At 28.8% G+C, this 22,051-nt stretch overlaps 1 protein-coding gene across 4 annotated transcripts in view; it reads left to right on the top strand.

Moving 5' to 3' along the window:
* Nucleotides 1-22,051, top strand: part of LOC142319723 (phospholipid-transporting ATPase ABCA1-like) — a 240,390-nt gene that overhangs the window by 28,258 nt on the left and 190,081 nt on the right. For all 4 annotated transcript variants that reach the window (XM_075357320.1, XM_075357321.1, XM_075357319.1 and 1 more), the window contains exons 4-11: nt 1,398-1,530; nt 2,820-2,956; nt 5,107-5,243; nt 10,404-10,595; nt 12,348-12,460; nt 14,224-14,400; nt 16,972-17,124; nt 18,621-18,795. In XM_075357320.1, the coding sequence (XP_075213435.1) occupies nt 1,398-1,530; nt 2,820-2,956; nt 5,107-5,243; nt 10,404-10,595; nt 12,348-12,460; nt 14,224-14,400; nt 16,972-17,124; nt 18,621-18,795 (1,217 nt within the window). The remainder of the gene's footprint in view (nt 1-1,397; nt 1,531-2,819; nt 2,957-5,106; nt 5,244-10,403; nt 10,596-12,347; nt 12,461-14,223; nt 14,401-16,971; nt 17,125-18,620; nt 18,796-22,051) is intronic.

Below are 22,051 nucleotides of genomic sequence, written 5' to 3'. Positions count from 1 at the left end.
ATTTTTATTTATAATTTTGTGTAGTGACATTCAGACTAGGGACTTGCTCATAACATACTCATTAGTTAAATGTTAGTTTAAGAATCTGAAGTGATCTCTTCAGCTAGTAAGATATCAACAGTCAACATAAAGTTTGTGTGTGTAAGTAACTCTAACGGAATGTTTCACTCTACAATGTACAGCCTTGTAATTAAAACTGGGGATTGATTTATTTAATTATTAAATTGTTCAGTATTAAAGAAACTATGTTTTTCTGTTTTATCTTTAAAGTACTTAATGGAATCTACGTATGTAGATTATGTTATGTATATTATCTGTAATATTCTGTTGCATAATATTTCAGATGATGATTATTGTATGTTATTGCAAGTTATTTGGGTCTAAATTTTTTTGTTTTATAGAGATAGTTCCTATGGTGGTTCCATTGTAAGTTTTTTCTTACAATTTAAATGGAAAATTATGTTATTAGATGATTTGAAGATTTAAAAAATTTTTTTTTATAATTTTTTTTTCTTTTGTTTTATATTATGTGTAAACTGATATAATTTTGATAATAAAAAAAGAGTTCTAAAAAATTAGTTTATAAACTTGGCATAAAAAATATTACAAGAGCTGGTAAAAAATGTTCAGAGAGCTTTAGCTCATTTGTTTCCTTGCATTTGTTTTTTTATCGTTATCAGGAATGGTTTCTTTCCTTGCATTTCTTGCAAACAAGAAACATTTTTTTCGTATGAGTTATTTAAAAAAAAAAAAGTAAAAATATACTTTAAAAATTAAATAAAATTTTAAAAAATAATGCTTTTTCAATTTTTACTTTAAATTTTTTTGAAGTTGGGGCTAATAAGATGTTATTTTTTGATGATTCTCAAGAATCAAATTAAAGAAAAATTGAAAAATTATTTAAACATTTTTAGTGAGATTTTTAAAAGTTAGTTTGATTAATTTTTTTTTAAAGGCTGTTTTATATTTTTACTTAAATTGTGATGTTTTTATATTTAGTAATGTAATATTGTGAAAATGTAAGGTATTAAATCATTAGTATAAAAATTTACCGACCCCTGTTGTAATATATAATATTGGAAAGCGGTATCTGAATGTAGAATTTTTTTCGTTTACTGAGAGCAGCTATTTTAATTATTCATCTAATCAGTGTGTAGATTAGTTCTTAATTTCGGTTTTAGTCTAAAATTTTTGGCTTGAATTGAGTGTTATAAATTTTTGAATTTAAATTTAAATTGTAGAAATGTGTATTTATTCATAAATTATTAATATGTAAATTTAAAATTACACCATTACATTATTAGCTGTAAGTTTTGGATTAGTAAATTTAATATATTTTTAAAATTCATTATTGTGTGAGTTATGATGATTTAAATAATTGGATCTTCTTTTTACAGGCCATTTTGTACAAAAAGCGATGCCTACAGCAGGAGTGTTGCCTTTTATTCAGAGCTTCCTGTGTACTTTTAATAATACATGTCATAAATTTGAGAAAAATGCTGAACTCAAGAATAGTGTTAATACATCTCTGTAAGTAAAGTGATTTAGTATGAATTAATGATGATTGTTTAATTGACCATCTAAGTTGTAGATTTAAAGTGAATGTTTTTTTAAATGGTTTATGAAGTTAATTTTGTCTTCTAGTTTAACATAGCTATTTATTAATATAAAAATTGAAAATAAAAAGTACATCTGCTTGCTTTGACAACTAAAACAAAAAAATTATGCATACATGCATATTCACTTAAAATTAAATAAGTTACATAATGTTTACTAAGAATTTATTTGTAAAAGTAAAGTGAAAAATATATTGTTTTTATGTTAAAAGTATTATATTTATTATTGTAAAGCTTTAAAATTAATTACAATGAACTTTATTTTAAGGAGACATTTTTTAAGGAGAATGTATTTATATGTTAAGCTTCTTTTCTTTTTCTTTTGATATATGTTAAGCTTTTTCAGAGATTTAGACTCTTTTCTTGGTATTTTAATAAAAGTTAAATTTTATTAAAATGTTTCTGAAAACATGTGAAGTTTTTCACCATCAGTTTGAAAAAGTTAAATAACCAACTGTACTATATGCTTTATTGCATTAAGTTTTTAAGTTATAAAACAGTTTAATGAAAGTTATGAAACAGTTAGCTAGCTATTAATTGTTAACCCACCGGGTTGGTCTAGTGGTTAACGCGTCTTCCAAAATCAGCTGATTTGGAAGTCGAGAGTTACAGCGTTCAAATCCTAGTAAAGCCAGTTATTTTTACACGGATTTGAATACTAGATCGTGGATACCGGTGTTCTTTGGTGGTTGAGTTTCAATTAACCACACATCTCAGGAATGGTCGAACTAAGAATGTACAAGACTACACTCATACATATCATCCTCATTCATCCTCTGAAAAATTATCAGAAAGGTAGTTACCGGAGGCTAAACAGGAAAAAGAAAGAAAGAAAGAAAAGCTATTAATTGTTATCAAAGTATTATTAACTTAAACTTTGAAAGTGCCTGAGCTTTGTTAGGAAAACTGTAGTTAACAAATATTAGATTGTTAAAAAATTAGATTATTGTAAATGAATTGAATTTGGAATTTTGTGACTATAAAAATTAATCTGCTACTAGAAATCAACTCTTCAAACTGTAAAATCTATATTTTTTCTGAAGTACTTATACAATTTTTTCATCCATTTATAGATTTTTTTCATTATGTGATTTAATGATCCAGCATGTGTTGGTTTTGATATTTGGTGTTTAGTTATGCATTTATTTTGTAAATCTGTTTAACTTCATTTGTATGATATTGATTATTTATTTATTTTTTCAGATTATTAAATTTATTTAAAGATATAAAAAATTTTTCACAGAGTTCAAATATGTCTCGGATTCAAAGTACAATATCGGATATTAGAGAACTTTCTAGTTTAATTGAAAGTTTTAATAATAGAAGAAGTTACGTCAATGGTAATTATTCTCAGAGTATCTAGTAATAAAGGATTTATTTTATTTTAATTAATTTATTATAAACTTAATTTTCTTTCAATAAACATACCATTGAAGATAATTTTTTTATTTATAAAAGACTCTTGGATAGGTTTGATTAATTGTTAAGAGAAATTTATTTAGAAATAACATTTTAAAATGTACAAAAAGTAATAAATATTTAGTTTTACTAAAAATAAACTAAATTTAATCTTGATCTGATCACCACTGTCAACTTGTATTTTTTTATTAAAAAAACAGTAATATAAAGAAAAAAGAATATATACAGTTATAATTAGTGTCAGTACAATGAAACATAAAAGAAAATTTTATTTTTTTCCCTGACTTAACATTTAATGTGTGATTTACTGAAATACAATTTAGGAAATGAAATCAATCTCCAAGACCATCAGTGTCAGAATGAAGTAGACAAGTGTGCAAACAGAAGTCCTAATAAATCCATCACTAGTTATAAAAGCCAGTAACAACTGTTCAGAAAATGTTAAAGGATGTACTAGTATGCATGCAAAATTCAGCTACTGCAAGAAATAAAACCATCTGATACAGAAAAATGTTTCCAGTTCACTATTGAAATTTTAGACAAAATTAGTGAAAACAAATAATTTTTTAATGATGTAACTTTACAGATGAAGCAATTGTACACCTTAGTGGGTGTGTTAATAGACATTGTTCATTAGTATGGCAATCTGAAAACAGACATGTAATCTTTGAGAAAGCAAGTGATGTACCTAAAGTTAATGAATGATTGGTGTAGATTGAAGACAAATTGTGTAATTGGGCCTTTTTTGTTGGGCTGAAAAGACTATTAATATTTATCTTGTTATGTTTAAATAACTATTGCTTTCCTCAAGTAAAAGAAATTTTAAATTGAATTTATTTCCAGTAAGATGGTACATCCTTACACTTAAATGCAATTGTTAACAACCAGGCTTCGAGTGAAAAATTTGCAGATAGATTGATAGGCTAGAGGCCCTGTATCCTGGCCTCCGAGAAGTTAAGACCTTACTGTCTGTTTTCTTTGTGGGTATACATTAAAAACATTTACATATAAAAAATACATGACTAATTCACTTAAAAGAAAGAATTAAGGAAGCATTTGCAACCAAATAGAAGATATGTTACATTGTATATAGACTGAAATTGTCAAGGGATGAAACTGTTGCATTGAAATTTATTGATTCTGTAACAAAACTATTTGAGGCATAGATTGATAAATAAAGCAGTATAACTAAATATTAAAAAAAAAATAAAAATAATAATTCATGCCTTACACACCACCTTTTTTTTATGATGATCCTGTTTAATAACTACTATTGTACTTTAAAATAATGCTAAATTTGAGATGGAAGTAGTTTATATGAAAAAATCGTGTTTGCAATATCTCTTGTAAGAGTTTTATAAGATGTAATTATTAATTAAGGAAAAGATTAAATCTTGAAGTAATGATTTTTTTTTTTTAATTTAAAAAAGCTGTTCAAACATGGATTTAACTATGGTAAAATTTACTGTGGTAAATGTTTTAATTGCACATTTAATATACTGGTAATTTTCTAACAGTTAAAATTAAGAATTTTCATAGTGGTCTTGTCAACTTGATGTACATTTATTAATTATCAGTATTAAGGTAATGAGGGAATAAGAAATCAGAGCCTTAGAAATCCTGTGTTAAAAAAATGAAATAATATGTTGTTTTTAATACATTAAAAATATTTTCTTTCCAGTGATAAACAGTGTTTTTTTATTTTATTTTAGAAGTGCTGTAAAAGTTACAAAGAAGTCCATTATTTTGTCTATTATTATTTTCATTTTTACATGTCTTCATCATTATTTTAGGTTGTAAAATAGAATGTAGCGTTCTGGAAGTCAAAGTTTTAAACTGACTTTCTAAAATGAAGGTAAATTTTTATGGTAGAAATATGTGATATTGGGAAAGCTACAGTTTACATATAAGAATTTAATAAAGAAAAATTATTTGTGTATTCCTCTAAAACTAGAAATTGGTGACAATCTAGTATTGTAAAAAAGTTAAAAAAGTACCTAATAGTTTTTATGAATGTTATCTTATTGTATTATTTTCTAATTAAATTCTTGTAATAACGTTAATGTTTCAGGTGGGTTTAAGTTACCAGAATTAGTAAAAAATCCAAGTCGTATAAAAGAAGAAGTTAAAAGAAGAAAACTGCCTTTAAGTTCAAATAGTATTGATGCATTATTAACTTCAGAACTGGCACTTAATAAATTAAATAGGGTAAATTGGATAAAAATATAATTAATCATTTTTCTTAGTTACAAAACTATTAATATTTTTTTAAAGTTATTTTTATTTTTAAGATTTACAAGTCTTAATTTGAATAAAAAAAAATTATGTAACTTTTTCTATGATCTGTTTTCTATTAAAGTGTTTACTTGTTTTGAAATTTTTAATTGTTAGTGAAAGAAAAATAATTTGATTTTATGAAGTGACTAGAAATTTATTTTTTTGAATTTGATGGGACCATTAATCTCTTAATGTATAATTTTTTAGTGTGGCTTTAACATATCAACAGGCAGTACTATATTACATTTGCAATACTTTAGTGTGTTGTTTACTATAGATAATTGTATAGTAGATTCTTTTAATGCACATACAATAATTATATATTGATATATTTGTTAAACCTAAAAGAAAAAGGTTATTTAGATATAAATATTTCATGGATGTCTGAGAGCAAATGAAAATGATGATATGTATTTTAATGTTTAATAATGATATTTTAAAATAAAAAGCCAATAATTTGAAAATTTATGGAAACTGATACAATCTTAATTACTGAAATTGTAAAAAATGAAACAAAAAATGGCTCATGTATCTAAAAATCTTGACATTCTGTTTAAGGTTATTATGTTAATGAATTGAATTTCTTTGGGGACATGGTCTTTCTATTCACAAAATAAACTAGCTGATATGATTAAATAATTTACTTTCAAGTAGTAATGAGATAGAAAAAAAATAACACTTAGACTGAAATCGGCAAAGAAAAACATGATGTCAATTGTAACATGAAAAAGTTTTTGTGGTATTTGTTCATGAAAGAAAAGGCTTTTCTTTGAACTGTTCCACCTTGTAAACTATTTGAGATTATACCATAATTGAACCTTGTTTTTTCAGAATTTTTGGTGCTAGTTTCAATTCATCTGAAGAAAGTGTGTAGGGCATGTAAATTGAAATGTGTAGTGCATTTCAATATTTCATAAATTTATTAAGATATTTTTTAAAAATGTAGTGTTTTACTATATTTAAGGACAAAATTTTATCTGATGTTTTTCCAGTGATTGTTTTTAAAATAGCAGCCACTGAAGAAAAAAAAGAAAAAAGTAGTTAGGAATTTTTTTTACACTGAATCATGTTTTTTAGTACACTATGTTGATCCTTATGCAACCTTTCATAGTTTCATTTGACATCAACGTAAAAAGAATGTTTTAAAGGATGAAAGAAATTCATTAAAACTTCTTATAACTCGGCTGTTTATTAGAAAAAATTAAAGTTGCTTCATATAAGCGCAGAACATAGTACAATAGTACGTACAGACCTTGCACTTGTCTGTACAGGTCTTTCATTTTGGAACACTGTTAAGTGAGTATACTTTTTTCTGATCATCATCCAAGATTGCTAGCAGTTTTAATGGAAGTTCTTTTCTTCACAATCCTTTTTTGTTCCTGCTGTTAATTAAAACTAATGAGACCTTGTACATTTTTTAATAGTATTGTTAAATACATAGTTCAATAAAAAAGTATTCCTTTCTATAGAGAGTTAAAGTAACAGTTAAAAATATAAAATAGTTATAATACTAAAATTGACCAGTGTAAAAATATTTATCAGTCAAAACTTTGTTCTTTTATACTGAAATTCTAATTTAAAAGAAATTAAATTCAGAAGAAAGAAATTAAATTTAGAAGAAATTAAATCTTTTAATGAACCTATGGGACATTTAAATTGCCCTACTGTGAAAGAAAGGTTCCTTTTTAGTGAATTTCACTCTTATTTCCAATCTGCTTCCCTTCTTTAAATAAATTGAAAATTTCACCAATGATGATAAACAAGTTATATAAAACTGTTAACAAACAAGCTTTTTCTTTCATGACAAATGCTAATTTAATTTATTTCATGTTAAAATAAAGTAAATCTAGGTTGTACTGTTGATTTCAATCTGCATGCAGTTTATTTTTTATTTCATAAATGTAAGTTTATTAAAGTAGATTTCTTAATTATATTGGCCGATAAACTATTTCTAAATACACATTAACTCAGAAAAGAATTGGTTTAATTTGATATAAAATTCAATTTTTTTTTCTACAATGTGCTTCTATCAAGAATATATATATATATTTGAGTATATATGAGGGTAAGTCAATTATTATCCGCAATGTAGTTATAAATTTTATTGCAATACAAATAGGAAACTTACATGTACATCATTTTTCAATATAGTCCCCTTACATTTCAATGCACTTGGTCCATCGTTGCACAAGCTTCCTGATGCCCTTATAAAAAAAGGTTTTTGATTGAGCTGCGAGCCAGGAATGCACCCCTTCTTTCACTGTTTCATCTGAGGTAAATTGAGGTAATTGAGAGTCTTAATGCCTCTTTGAGTGGACCAACAAGTGGTAGTCAGAAGGGACAAGATCAGAACTATACGGAGGATGAGCCAGTACTTCAAAGTTGAGTTTCTGGAGCGTTTCAGCAGTGTGGGCGGCAGTATGTGGACGGGCATTGTCATGCAACAACACAACACCTTTTGACAGCAGTCCTCGGTGTTTGCTTTGAATTGCAGCTTCAGCGTGGCAATAAGCATCTCATTGTAACATGCACTGTTTATTGCTGTGCTCCTTTCCTCATAATGTTCCAGTACTGGGGCCTGTGAGTCCTGAAAAACCATAAGCATCAGTTTTCCTGCGGATGGTTGGGTCTTGCTTTTTTTTCAGGGCGAATTTGAATGTTTTCATTCCATAATCTACCGTTTACTCGCCGGCTCGTAATGATGGACCCATGTTTCATCATCAGTGATGACTCTGTCTAAGAAGATGTCCCGTTCGTTACCATAGTGATTAGCGATCCAAATGTTTTTGGCAGATGTCCAAACGCGTTTGTTTATGCAACTGTGTGAGTTGTTTTGGTATCCATCTTGCACAGAATTTATGAAACCCAAGTCTGTTGTGGATTTCGTAGGCAGAACTATGACTAATTTGCAGATGATGCGCCACTTCATCAATAGTTACTAGTCTGTCTAAGAAAACAATGTCATGTGCACGCTCAATGTTTTCCTCATTTGTGGTGGTAAACGGTCGTCGAGCTCCTTCATCGTGCGTAACACTTGTGCGACCCATTTTTAAGTTTTTCAATCCGTTCGTAAACATTTTGTTGCGGCAACACACTGTTCCCATACTGTACCGAAAGTCTTCAATGAATTTCGGTCCCTGATACACCTTCCGACCACAAAAAACAGATCACTGAAGTTTACTTTTCTTCGGTGACAACAGAAAGCGAAGCAGCCATGAGTAACGGCAGGGCAGCAATAATGGAACTGACGTAGCAGCATCAAACCTGCACAGACATAACAACAATTAAACCACGCATGCGTCGTCTACATTACACGACAGTACTACCAACATAAACAAAAATATAACTAATTTGCAGATAATAATTGACACCCTCATACAAGGCATATTCATAAAGTAATGGCTGTCGGCTTATATTTAAATATTAGTGGGTGTGAACACAGTTTCGTGCATGCAGGGCCATCTGTCAGCTATTTACGAAGCCACTACAGTTGTTGTTTTGATTCACTAGTCATTTGCCTGCGGGTGAGTGCAGATGGCAATGTCCACAACAATCATTTCTCTTACCAGTTGTGTGAAGTGTGCGCTGTGATTAGATTTTTGTGTTCAAAAGGATCTTCAGCTGTTGAACTTCATTGGGAGTTGTGCTTAGTGTACGGATAGTAATGAGTGAAGGAAAGGTTAACAATGGTGTCGAGACTTTAAAAATGGCCACAAAATTGTGTATGATGAAGAGCGGAGTGGCAGGCCCAGTATTCAAACCGATGAAATTGTTGAGCAAGAGAACCAAAAACTGTGATGTGATTGGTGATTAATGATTAGTGCTCTGGCTGATGAATTTCTGCAGTTGGATGCACGTCTATCTACACAAGAAAAGCCCAGATATCACAAATTGTGTGGAAGGTGGGTACTGAAAATGCTCACTGACCAACAAAAAGAGAAAGAACATTCACAGAAGAAAGAACGAGTGTTTTTGGACTGCTATCGACAAGATGGAGATGATTTGTTTTCCCACATTGTTAATGGGCGATGAGATGTGGATATCCTCCAACAATGCAGAATCAAAACAATAGTCAATGCAGTGTTGCCATTAAAGTTCCCCAAAATTGAAAAAGTTTAAGCAACCTCTTTACTCGAGTTGAAAAATGTTGGCTACTAATTTTTGGGGCGAAAAGGGCATCATTTTGGTTGATTTCATGGAATGTGGATCAAAAATTACAGCTGATGTGTACTACGAAATGCTCACCAAACTGAGATGTGTGATCCAATATCGATGACATGGGAAACTGTTCTCTAGCATAATCCTCATTCACCACAACTTGCATCCTCACACCGCTGCCTTAACCAAGAAAAAGATTCAAGATTTTCGTTGGGAACTTTTTGACCACCCTACATATGGTCCTGACCTTCATTCTAGTGACTACTTCTTCTTGCATTTGAAAAAGTGGCTTGGTGGACTACTGTTTGAAAACGACAAGGAACTCAAGTCTGCCGTCAACTGGTACAATTCCCAAGCAGCAAACTTCTATGTAGAGGGGTTAAAGAAACTGGTGCAGTGTTATGAAAAGTGCTTAGAACTGAATGGCGATTATATGGAAAAGTGAAGTAGATATAAACTAAAACTGTAAGTAAAAACATTTTCTCACGAGTTAATTTTTTTTAGTCACCAAATGGCCCTTTATGAATATGTCTAGTATAAGTGCATGCTGTAAAGTATATTTTACCAGAATGAATAATATTGCTATTGAAAATTACATGTTTATTTGAAGTAGTGTTCATTTCCATGATGTTTCTGATTTTTATTTTAGTTTATCTGTATATCCATAAATGTACAAATGTGTGTAACTGAGAAGGATATTCTAATGAGAAAAAAATTTATAAGTTATTGGAGTGCAGTTGGAAATAATTAAGTAGTTTAAGTGAAAAAAAAAAAAAAAACTGATAGATTTCAAAAAGTTAGTCCATTAAACTGGAAGCTATTCCAGGATTGGTTGATTATAAAAATCTTTTAAATTTTAGTTGCTCTATTTTAAATATAATATTAATTTACCAACATAAATTTATTGTATTTGGTTTTTGTTATTTTTTTCAGGAATTTACATCATTATATCATGATAATGTGTCTTTATTGCTTTGTAATAAAACTCTAATGCAAAATTTGATTCCAAATGTTAATCCTGATGATCCGTTGTATTCAGAATTATGCAAGATGAATAAAAAAGATTTCAATAATCTAATTGCCTCTGGCATTAAAGAAGTGGATTCTTCACAAATAATAAAAGAGGTAATGTATAGGTGTTTTTATTTGAGATTTTTGTTCTTAATAGTATATTTAATTATTTTTTGTAATATAATGAGCATAAATTTTAATACAGAATTATTGTTTTGAAGTAAAATAGATTTTTTTAAAGTAAAACTCCCAGTTGAACAGTGCAGATTGGACAAAGAATTGATGAGATACTCTTGTTTAAAGCATATAGAATGCACAGGGTGGGCTATACACTAAAAGAGCAGTTTTTTTTTGACATTGACCTATTCATTTTTTTTAATATGCGAGCTTAAAAATAAATAAAAAGAAGGTCTGATGATCTTCTGTGAAGTGACTAATCTCGTCCATGTGCATTTTAAGTAAATGGATCTTATTTCCATGCAGCTGTTGCCATATCGAATTGAACAAATAATAAGTATATGTACTGGTTTGCAGTGAGCCAGTGATGATTTTGTTATTTGATTTTTTTTTAACCATTTCGACTTGACGCATTTAAATATGATGTTGTTATGCACTCCTGTTCTAAGGAATTCAAGAGATAATTGGCACACACTAATATTTTTCAACATTTTGTTAGAAAAAAAATCAGCATATTACAAAAATAAATGAAAAAAAAATATATATATATTTAATATTATATTTAAAGTCTATTAGCTAAACACGTAGTGGTTAAATTTAAAACCTAGAATTTAAATGTAATTTAACAGTACAGGGGAATAATAATCTTAAAAAGATTAATTTCAGTAAATTTTTAATATTATTTGAAATATAAACCATCAAAACACAGTAATTAGATAAGGTAAACTTGCCAATTAATTTCCAATAAGTAGTTTTTGCAGTATCCTGCATTGGTATTACATTTTATACCTATTTCATTAAAATGTATTCTTTTAATTGTTTGTCATTTTATATTATGCATCTAATAATATTATTGAAAACATTACTAAAACTTACATATTTAAATCAGCATACAACCTAATAACCACATAATGGAATATTTAAAAAAAATAATAATATAATAAACAGTGTGTGTGGAATTTATAAAATTAAAGTAATGATTGTGATATTTATATAGGAGAAAAAAATTAGATTCTTTAAAACTAGATTTCTTGAACATTATAGAAAGTTGCAAATATAAATTAGGTTTGTCTAATATGGCAAACCATCTAATAAACCATAAACATTCTATTTCTGATAACACAAATTTAGAAATATTAGAAATTAATAAAGATGACAAAATTTAATATATTAGAAAAATATTACATTTAGTAAAACAAGCATAATTTCAGTTAGATAAATCATCAGATGGTGTTTGAAAGAGACAGTCTTATAAAAACTGCAACAAATAACAGTACTCCTGTAAATTAATACTCAATTTTCATATCCGATTAAAATATAATTCTTTTATTCACTGCTAAATCCTTTTTTACTATTTTAAATATTCACTCAGATAGTTGGCACAAGTAGAGTATTAATTAATGTTTTTTAATTTATTAATGTTTTATTAATGCAGTTTTAAATAATATTCATTTTTATTATTATGGTTTGACTTTTTTTTGTTATGAATTAAAAAAGTTTTAAAAACTCTACTTTGGGTTGTCAAACTAAATGGTGGCATTTAAGTTCATTCAAAACTTATCTAAGCAAGTATTTAAAATAGTAAAAAAAGAATTTAGTAGTGAGTAAAAGAATTATATTTTGACTGGATATATCATTTTGTAAATTTTCTGTTTTTTTTTTTTAACTCAGAATAAATCTTTGTTTTAGATTGGTTCTACTTATCGTAGTTTATCTTGGCAAGAAGTGGTTGACTTTGTTACTTTAACTAATAACATTAATAGTGATTTAAAAAAATTTCGAGCTTATTCTGATGTAATAAGGTAATCAGTTTATTAATTCTTATTACTTATATAAAGATGTAGATTAAAATTAATGTTTTAAAAATCGAGCATACTCTGAAATAAAGATTCCTGAATTGATGTAATGTATATGATGCAGTGATAGGATTTTTTCAGAACAGAAAAGGGTATATTAATTTGTTTACCTTACATTATGTGTTTGTGTTTTTTAAGCTTTTTTCAAATAATACAATTGCAACTGATTATTGTCATATAAAGATTGTTTATCCACTCGACTGTGGCAATGAACTGTTCAAAATAGAAAAAAAATTTTTTTTTAATATCATTCAAGTAATTTGTGATGACTTGAGAATAATGAATGTAGTCACTGGCCGGACTCAGAACATGATAGAAGACTGTGGGTTAACAGCAATGTGACTGCTAGTTTAGAAACTGGAGCTTATGAAGGATTGCTTATCAGTGATTACGTACAGATATTTGTCACCTAAAAACTCGGTGACTCCAGTTTTAGTATCTCAAATTTAAAAGTAAATGCTACAACCATCCTCACACTTTAATATGGCATGTACCTTTGGAGTTTTTAAAAAAGGTTTCAGATCCTGATGAGAGAGATGAAATTTCATTCAGCTAAGTGCAGTATTTTATAGTTGCTTTAGCAGTTATGCACATCTTCGGTATTGAAATGAAGCGTATGTTCCAATCAGATGAAGTTGATGTTGAAAATGAGTTATATCATGATGCAGTAGGATATACTCATGTTTTTTCATGATAGTAGGAATGGGGATTGGGAGGAGCTTAACATCGCTATTTATTTGATGATCCCAACTCAGGAAGACTCAGAGCTAAAAGTAGTTTTTGAGAATGAAGGTACTCTGAAACATGTCAACTACAAATATTAAGAGTGGCAATGCTGGGAAGGGGGAAAAACGCTCAAATCAATTATATTAATCCTATTGGAAATATAAAATAATGTGACACTTTTAACTCTATTTTAATGCTTACAAAACAGAATTGAATTTTACTTTAAAACTCACAATTATCCGGGATATTTTGGATTTTGGAAATCCATATGAAGCAATAAATAACATGTGAGGTGGCATTGGAATTTTATCATACTGAACTTGCAGTGATTGTTCATTATGACATTATTGTACAGGACACTGGAGGTCATTACTCCCAAGCCAAGTGGTGTCAAATTTATCAGTTTACTGAGAGGTGTCATATTGTGGACTCATGCTCAGTTTAGATACAGTTTTATAACTTTGTGTTTATTACTTATCTGCGATAACAGATTTAAACAATGGGCTACATAAAATTTTGTGTGAAACTTGGTAAATCAGCTACCAAGACTTTCACAATGTTTATGAAATTTTGTAATATTTGTTAGGTTAAACAAAGATTTTTGAATGGCATGCTCATTTGAAGGCCAATAGAATGTAAATTGAAGATATGATTGTTTCAGAAAGCCTTCCATAAATAAAATACCAGAAAATATGGAGAAAATCTGGATACTTGTACATGAGAAAACTGTCTCTGAACACTTCACAAATTATGTGATATGGTTAGAATAAGTTATGGGACCTATCAAGAAATTCTAAGTAGCTGCAAAAAGTATTCAAATTTTCAAGTTTATTCCATTAATTTTTTTTTTTTAAAACAGTTGTTTAATCTTAATGAGAATTGCTATGATTTAAAAATTGTGGTAGTAAATGTTCAGTCTTACTTATTTTAACTGCTAGTTTATTCTGTATAACTTTTGTAATTAATTTAATTTTTCTTTATAGTGATTTTGTAGAATTGAATGGAAGTTATAGAAATATATCTGCTGAGGTAAAAGAAAGAAATGCACCTTGGTATGAGGAAATAATTACGATTTTGGATGCATTACTGTGTGGGCAGAATTTAACATCTAATAAAGATGATGACAATGAAGCTTATCAACCTGGCCAAAGTACTACCAGGTAGAATATCTCTGTTATTATTGTTATTTTTACGTTGATGTTATTATTGCCATTCTTTTTTTAGTAGATCACTTAATATAAATTCAGTGACCAAGTTTCACTGGCATTTTATGATGAGGTGTTTCCAAACTCATTCTGCGGGTTATTACAAAAGAACTCAGTAGTTAAATATTGTTTAAATAAAAATTGGTGAAAAATTCATGGTTTCTTTTAATATATTTAATACGAGATTCAACTATTGTAACTGATAAGATTTTGCTAAATCCAGTACTTGCTAGTTGAGTTCTGTGTATGTCATTCATTGTTACATTCTTTTTGTATGTTGTTTATCCTTTTGTGTAATGAAAAAGTGCGAATTAGAAAAAAAATTTATAACATTAAAATAAACTTATATAAATTTATTATTTTTCCACATAGCCACCATTGATTTCCACATTTGGTTTTCACACCTTTTTTTGTAACAGCTTTCTTATTCTATTGAAAAAGTCTACCAGTTGTCTTGAACAGCTATTAACAGTGTTTTTCAGTTCATTATCATTTTATACTTTAAGTCAAGTCATTTCTTTAAATGAATAAATAAGTGGTAAATACTAGAGCTCAAGGCTGTAGGATTAATGGTGAAAAATTTTCCAGCCAAATTTTTCCAACAATTGAACAATTTAGGCTACTGTAAATATTGTTTGTACTGTGTTTAAATATTGTCATGCAAAAGCACCCACCACTTCACTAAATAACAAGCCATGTTTTTTTTTGGAATTGCAAATCTAATTTTCAACAGGGTTTTATATTATTGATTAGCATTAATAAAAAAAAATTGTTGGCCGACAAAATGTAATTTTTTGTTTGTTAAATGAGAGTGAGTGATGGATTCTTATAGTATTCTTTATACTGATTTCATGTATGTTAATAGATTTTTTCTATCAGGCTCAGATTTTTTGTAATTGAAATTTCTTTTGAAACAAAAAAAAATGTATGATGAATGTAATATGATAATACATTACATGCATTTGTACTCACCTAAAATATATTTCGTTTAGATTTTCTGCTATAATTTGCTGTAATTAGATAATTTTTCTTTCGTTTGGGTAGATTTAATCTTTAGATTCCAGCAATAGTCAGCTAATATTTTTGGGTTCCATATTTCCTGGTATCGTGTTTTCATCGTAGATATCTCTGGTGAAACCATTCTCCATGTTCATCACTGATAGTGCCAAAATTGTTAGGATAAAAATCCAAATGTGAATGTAAGAAATGAATTTTGAGTGACATGTTACCCCAAGTTCTTTATAGTTTTGAACGAGTTCACTCACAAGTTCTCTGAAGTTACTGGCCTTATGGTTTCCAAGGAAGTTGTTTACTACATTGAAAATGATTTCCATGCAGTACCTCCAAGTCATTCAAACATTCTTCAAATGCTGGATCACTCATTAGTTCTCTTATTTGTGGTCTAACAAATATTCCTTTATTTTAGTATCGTTTATATTAGGGAATTTGTTTTTTAGAAACTGAAACCCTACACCATTATGATCCATTGTTTTAACAAAATTTTTGGATAAACCTAGCTTCTTAATGTGTGGTGGCATAAGATAAATTTTTTGTTGTTTTACTAATACCGGACTAACAACATTCTTTTCTCCTACAATCAGTACTTTTCTCTTTGACCACTGCTGTTTAATGTAATGGTTTTTTTTCTATCTCTGCTATCCCAATTTTACAAAAAGCAACAGAACTAGTGTATCCAAGTTGCAGTCCAAGTAAAAGCGCTATTACTTTCATATTTCCACAAATATGCCACACATACTTTTCATTCTGAATCCTACTCAATACAATTTTCGTATTTTCATGAAACTCCTTCATGTGAACAGTATATGCCACTGGTATTGATGGGTATTTATTTCCAATGTGAAGTAGAACAGGTTTCAAACTAAGATTTGATGAGTCAACAAAAGTCGCCATTAGTCAGGATGATGCATATCTCCCAGAGCTTCCAGTAAAGAGTCCACATCATTATAGTATACTAAGTTTTCATACAAGAGAAGAAATATTCAAATTCTGACTGTCTGTCACAGAAAGTACTGCGTTTTAGTGTTTGGTTGTAACTTGTAAACTTGGTTTGTGAACTAGTCTCATTACTTTATTTACAGATCTCTTAACTAATGAATATGCCAGTGAAAATAAAACATCTCTAAGCAACCCTGAACATAAAATAATTATTTGTGCTAGTGAAACACACTAGTAGAGCATCACATACTTCCAATGAAATTTGCAAGGATACAAAAATAAAGAAATTATTAGGTGTCTGTTAGTAGTGCTGGTCTTTAAAATTTTGATAGCCTGAATAATATAGGAAAGATGTTTCGGAAATAAAAAATAAAATGACATTGATATACCTGCAGCATTTTTCATTACAATGCTGAAAATATGTCATAGAGGGGACTAGTAAATTAGGTGAGTCGGGTTTTTAATGAGTTATTAGATTGATTAATTTAATGTTTTGTCTAATGAAATTTAGCATTAGTTATTTATTAATTTCTATTCTTTTAACATTTTTTATTTTTTTACTATTTCTAGTTTTGATTCTTTGAATGATCAGTTAAAAGATAGAGGAGAATTGAAATATGAGTATGATGTGTCTGCATCACCATACTGTAATGGTATATTCAAGATATTTGAAGAATCACCATTTTTAAAAACTATCTGGAGAATTTATAAACCTTTTGTGAGGTAAATCTGTTATTTCATTTACTTTGTACTTTTATTTATTTAAAGTTTGATTAGTCGTTCTTTTGAAAATAGTTTCAATGATGTCTTGCTTAAAGAAAGTGGTACACACACACACACACACACACACACACACACATATATATATATATATATATATATATACATACACTTACACACACACACACACACACACACACACACACACACACACACACACACACACACACACACACACACACACACACACACACACACACACACACATATATATATATATATATATGCACACACACACACTTATATTTTGAAACAGCCTGTGGCGAGTGAATTAGTGTTATATTTTTCAAGTTTTGGCACGACTTAATTTATTAAATATTTTTATCTGGATTTGAAGCAAAGAATTTGCATTTTAGAGAAGTTTGAGAGTAGCAACTAGTATTCAGTTTCTTTATATATCAGTTTTTTTGGGATTCGGCGCAGATAGTTGTTTTTTGAAGGAAACTTTTACACAAAGTGTATTTTGGGGTTTGTATTATTCAACATTTTTTTTAATATCATTCTGTTTATATGGTAAGGGGATTCACTAACTTTTACAATGAAATTGTTTTTTTTTTGTGTTTTTGATTAATTATTATTAATTAGTGTAAGTTAATTATTTGTTTTTCTCTGAGAAAAATATATAGGCATCACTTGCATTTCTGGCTATCTTTTTATGAATGCTTAAATCATCTCCCCGAATCCAGTTCATATTAAATCCAATTTATATTCTATTATACTTATAACATGAATCCAATTCATATTAAACCAAATTAATATTCTATTATATTTATATTATAATCTATTAAACAGTTTTTTAAATAACAATTTGATACAAATCGTAGTATTTTCTGAACTCTGAACGATGATTTGAGTGTGTCTCTCAAAACAGAGGAATTAAAATACATTGTTCTAAAGCAATTTTGCTTAGGAAGAGACTGGCAAATTTTCCTGACAAATATTAGTAATAAATTAGTATTAATGTTAGAGATATAATACAATAGTAAAATCTATGTAACAAGATATTACTGTATTGAATTTCCTTGACATACAAAATAAAGTGAATGAATTATTAAGAAGTATAAATGTTTTCAACATGTTCCTCATTAAAAGTAATGTTTTGTTGGATTCATGTAAAATTTTCTATTTCGTAAAAAGGTCAGCTAGAGTAAATCTGATGAAAAATTTATAGTGTTGTCTAAATTTATTTTTTCTAAGAAATGCATTTTCAGTTTAGCATTTGAAAATATAATATACAAGTAGAATTAATAATTTTAATATAAATAATAAACCTAATAATATAACCTATATATATTATAGGTTATAATAACCTATAATATAATTAATAATTGTAAATATAATTCTAATACAAGTAGAGGTAAGTGTAATTATTTTCAAGTTAAATTGTTAATAAATAATATATAGTGCTAATTTCATGTTATTTTATAATTTTTTTGTAGGGGTAAAATATTATATACACCTAAAACTCTTGCTACAGAAAGAATTATGAAGAACATGAATACTACATTTTCCTGGATTGAAGATGCAAAGCATCTGTTAAATAATACTTTAATGTATTTCTCCATAGCGAATGATGTGCTTCTAGATAATGCTGTTGCTGTTGAAACAATTAAGGTATAATGTTTTTAAATAAAAAAACCTTATGTATCTGTTTTCTTAAATTAACCTATTTGCTTTAACTCACTAATTTCAGTTTTACATTTAGTTTATGTTGTAATGTTATCAATCAAAGTCATATTTGTATGTTCATGTTAGTGATTAAATGGTTATAATATTACTAATTTAAGCGATTTTCTTCTCAAAACTATTTAAATGCGGTTTAAATGAAAGAATTATGCCTAATCAATGGATTAATCGTAGGTATTGGTGTTTTTCTTTACAATTTAATCTTCTGCAGAAAATTATCTTTAATAACTTAGGCAAAGTATAAACAGTAAACATAAAATATGAACAGTGTTTATTAAAATAAACAGTTATAAATTTAGGAAAAATAACAGTAAGGAATAAGAAAAAAATTTCAATAATGCATATCACTTTAATAATGTATAACATAACTGTTAATTACAGAAAAAATAATTAAAAAATCTATTATATTAATTATACAGAAATCTATTTTAGTAAATTTTTTAGCTTTGAGGATTTCTCACGTTATACCTAGTAGCCAAGATTTAATTTGAAAAATATTATGATTGTCCAGATTCTGGCAGTGGTGGCCTGCTGTCTTTACGGTATATACTAATAAAAGTTAACTAATTGATCCAAATTAATTTTCTTCTTTGATTTTCTACTTGTATGAAGTGAAGGAAGTATTGTGATCGTGAAAAATTTAGGTTTTCAGATTTCAACAGAAATATCCATTTTGACCATCCCTGAATCCATTTTCACTAGTTCTGGTGTGACGTCTGAACGTACATATTTATCCTGCATAACTCAAAAACAATTAGCTGTAGGATGTTGAAATTTTGGATTTAGAACTGTTGTAACATCTAGTTGTGTACATTCCTTTTTGATTGCAATCGACTGAATCATAAGTGTCCAAAAAACCCAAAATCCAAAACAGTTTGGATTTTGGACTTTTTTGTAACTGCAGAAATACGCCCTCATTGAGAGCTATTCAATGATATATCATAAGTAGTACTTATTTTCATTGGTTCCAGAGTTATAGCCAAATGAAATTTTAATTAATGAAATATTGGGATCTTAAAAGGGAAAGGCACATCGGTTTGAATCGGACTTCATCTCCTTTTTTTTAATTTCAACATATTGATTTACTAATAATTATTAACCTATAATTGTAAAAAAAAAATTACGATAAATAATAATTCAATAATAATAAAAAAAAGAAAATATGAAAAAATATCAGAAGTTATTAATGAAATAAAATTTTATGTACTTTTCATTTTAAAAAAATGTGTATATATATAATTTAATAGGCATACAAGGAAGTCATATAGTGCTCACATCAGATTTTTTTATAAATTAAATCTTCCCTTTATGTTCTAGTTTTCCCTTTGGTCTTTTGTTTTTCATTTGTAAGTTGAAAGTAATCTTTCTATCAGTCTACTTATATTTACTATCCATTCACATTGGTCTTCCATTAAAGATGCTTCTTAAAAATGTTATCGTTCATGCATGCATTTTATTTTCTTCTGCCTGATTTGTGATTCATGTCTCTGTTTTCTACAATAATATCACTAGATCACATCTAGAGTTGTAACTCGGGACCTAGTCCCACCAAAGTTGGCCCCATGACAGTCAGCCGTGAAATGTCTTTAGTACTGAATCGACTGAACCAAGCAACACCAGAGTTCAGAGAAGGCAGCACTTGGATATGGTGGGCTGCAACTTAGAAGATAACATGTGATCAAAAGAATTGGAATGCCCTAACATTGCATACCCGAACAAGAACAGTACAATATCCAAAATTAAACCAAAGCAAATCTACATTTCCACACACAATGTAAACTCACTCATACAGACTGGTAAACTAAAAATAATAACCGGCCTAATGGACCAACATAAAATTCTCATTGTGAGACTGCAGGAAATAAGAAACTCTGACCAGAACACAATTGGATCTGTAGGATTATAGGCTGTACAAGGATACCTGGGAAGAAAGTGATGACAGTGTCCCATAGTTTGGAACAGGCTTTTTGGTAAGCATCAAAGTAATAAACTCCGTGCACAAGAATTCAAGTCACAATCCCCCGGAATCTCAATGCTATCCTAAAAGCTTCTAATAAAACTTAACACCATAATAAACGCCCGCATCCCCACTAATAATAAAAACAAATCTCCAAGAGACCATAAACAGAAAAGTTCAGTAATCTAGTCAATCAGATCATAAATAACATCCCCAAAAATCACGTTAAACAACTAATCATAGACTTCAACACTCAACTAGGCAGAGAAAGAAGATTCCATGGCATCATCGGAGAATAGCCCGCCCAAAAGAGAACAAATCAAAACGGACAGAGACTTATTGATCTCTATGGAAACCATAACCTAATCTAAACCCACATATTTCAAGAGGAAACCTCAAAAACTCAAAACCTGGTAACACCCTGACTACTAAAGGAGAATGGCAACTAGATCATGTCTTCATGGACAATCACTACCACAAAGAGATCTACAATGTAAAAATCCTCTGAGACATAGACTCAGGCTCAGATCACTTAAGTAGTCAAAATTAAATTCACTCCCCAAAGGAAGCAACAAAACCAAGCCCCTACAACTAAGGAATAGACTACCCAACTAATCAAGAATGAAAATTACCAAAAAGCAACTGTAAAAAACAACAATCACGGATAAACTCAAAGACGTATTCAACAACCTTAAATCACAAAAGAATTGGCCCTAATAAAACCTTGTAAAAAGCATCAACGGTAGAACAGTGAATGCGATGAAACAGTGGAGAAAAGTCATCAAACATGGCTATTACACCAATTCCAAAAATCAGAAATATCCTTCCAAAATCTAGTAAAGCAAAGAAAACAAACCACCCTAACCCTAAGGGGAATAAAAAGACACACTGAAATCAATAGAAGAAGAATTCAACAAAACACACTCAAGAGACTACCACAAAACCGTAGAAAAACAACTCCAAAAATACAAACCCCAACCCTACTAATGAAGGATGAACACCATTAAGCTGGTCCATAACAGTAAAGACAGCAAAGAAATCATGGCTAAATATTTCAACAAACCCTAAATTGCAAAGAACCTACAGAATTCCTAAACTTCATCACCAGCACCCCAATAACACCAACATTGAAAAACATCAACCCTCCCATAGTAAAAGAAGACTACCAAGCACTGGCTGAGATGAGGAATTAAAAAGTGGCAGGGGATCAGACCTTTGTAGTGATCT

The sequence above is a fragment of the Lycorma delicatula genome, chromosome 2, assembly GCF_047948215.1.
Source record: "Lycorma delicatula isolate Av1 chromosome 2, ASM4794821v1, whole genome shotgun sequence".
Taxonomy (NCBI): domain Eukaryota; kingdom Metazoa; phylum Arthropoda; class Insecta; order Hemiptera; family Fulgoridae; genus Lycorma; species Lycorma delicatula.
This window is presented reverse-complemented; position numbering and strand designations above follow the sequence as displayed.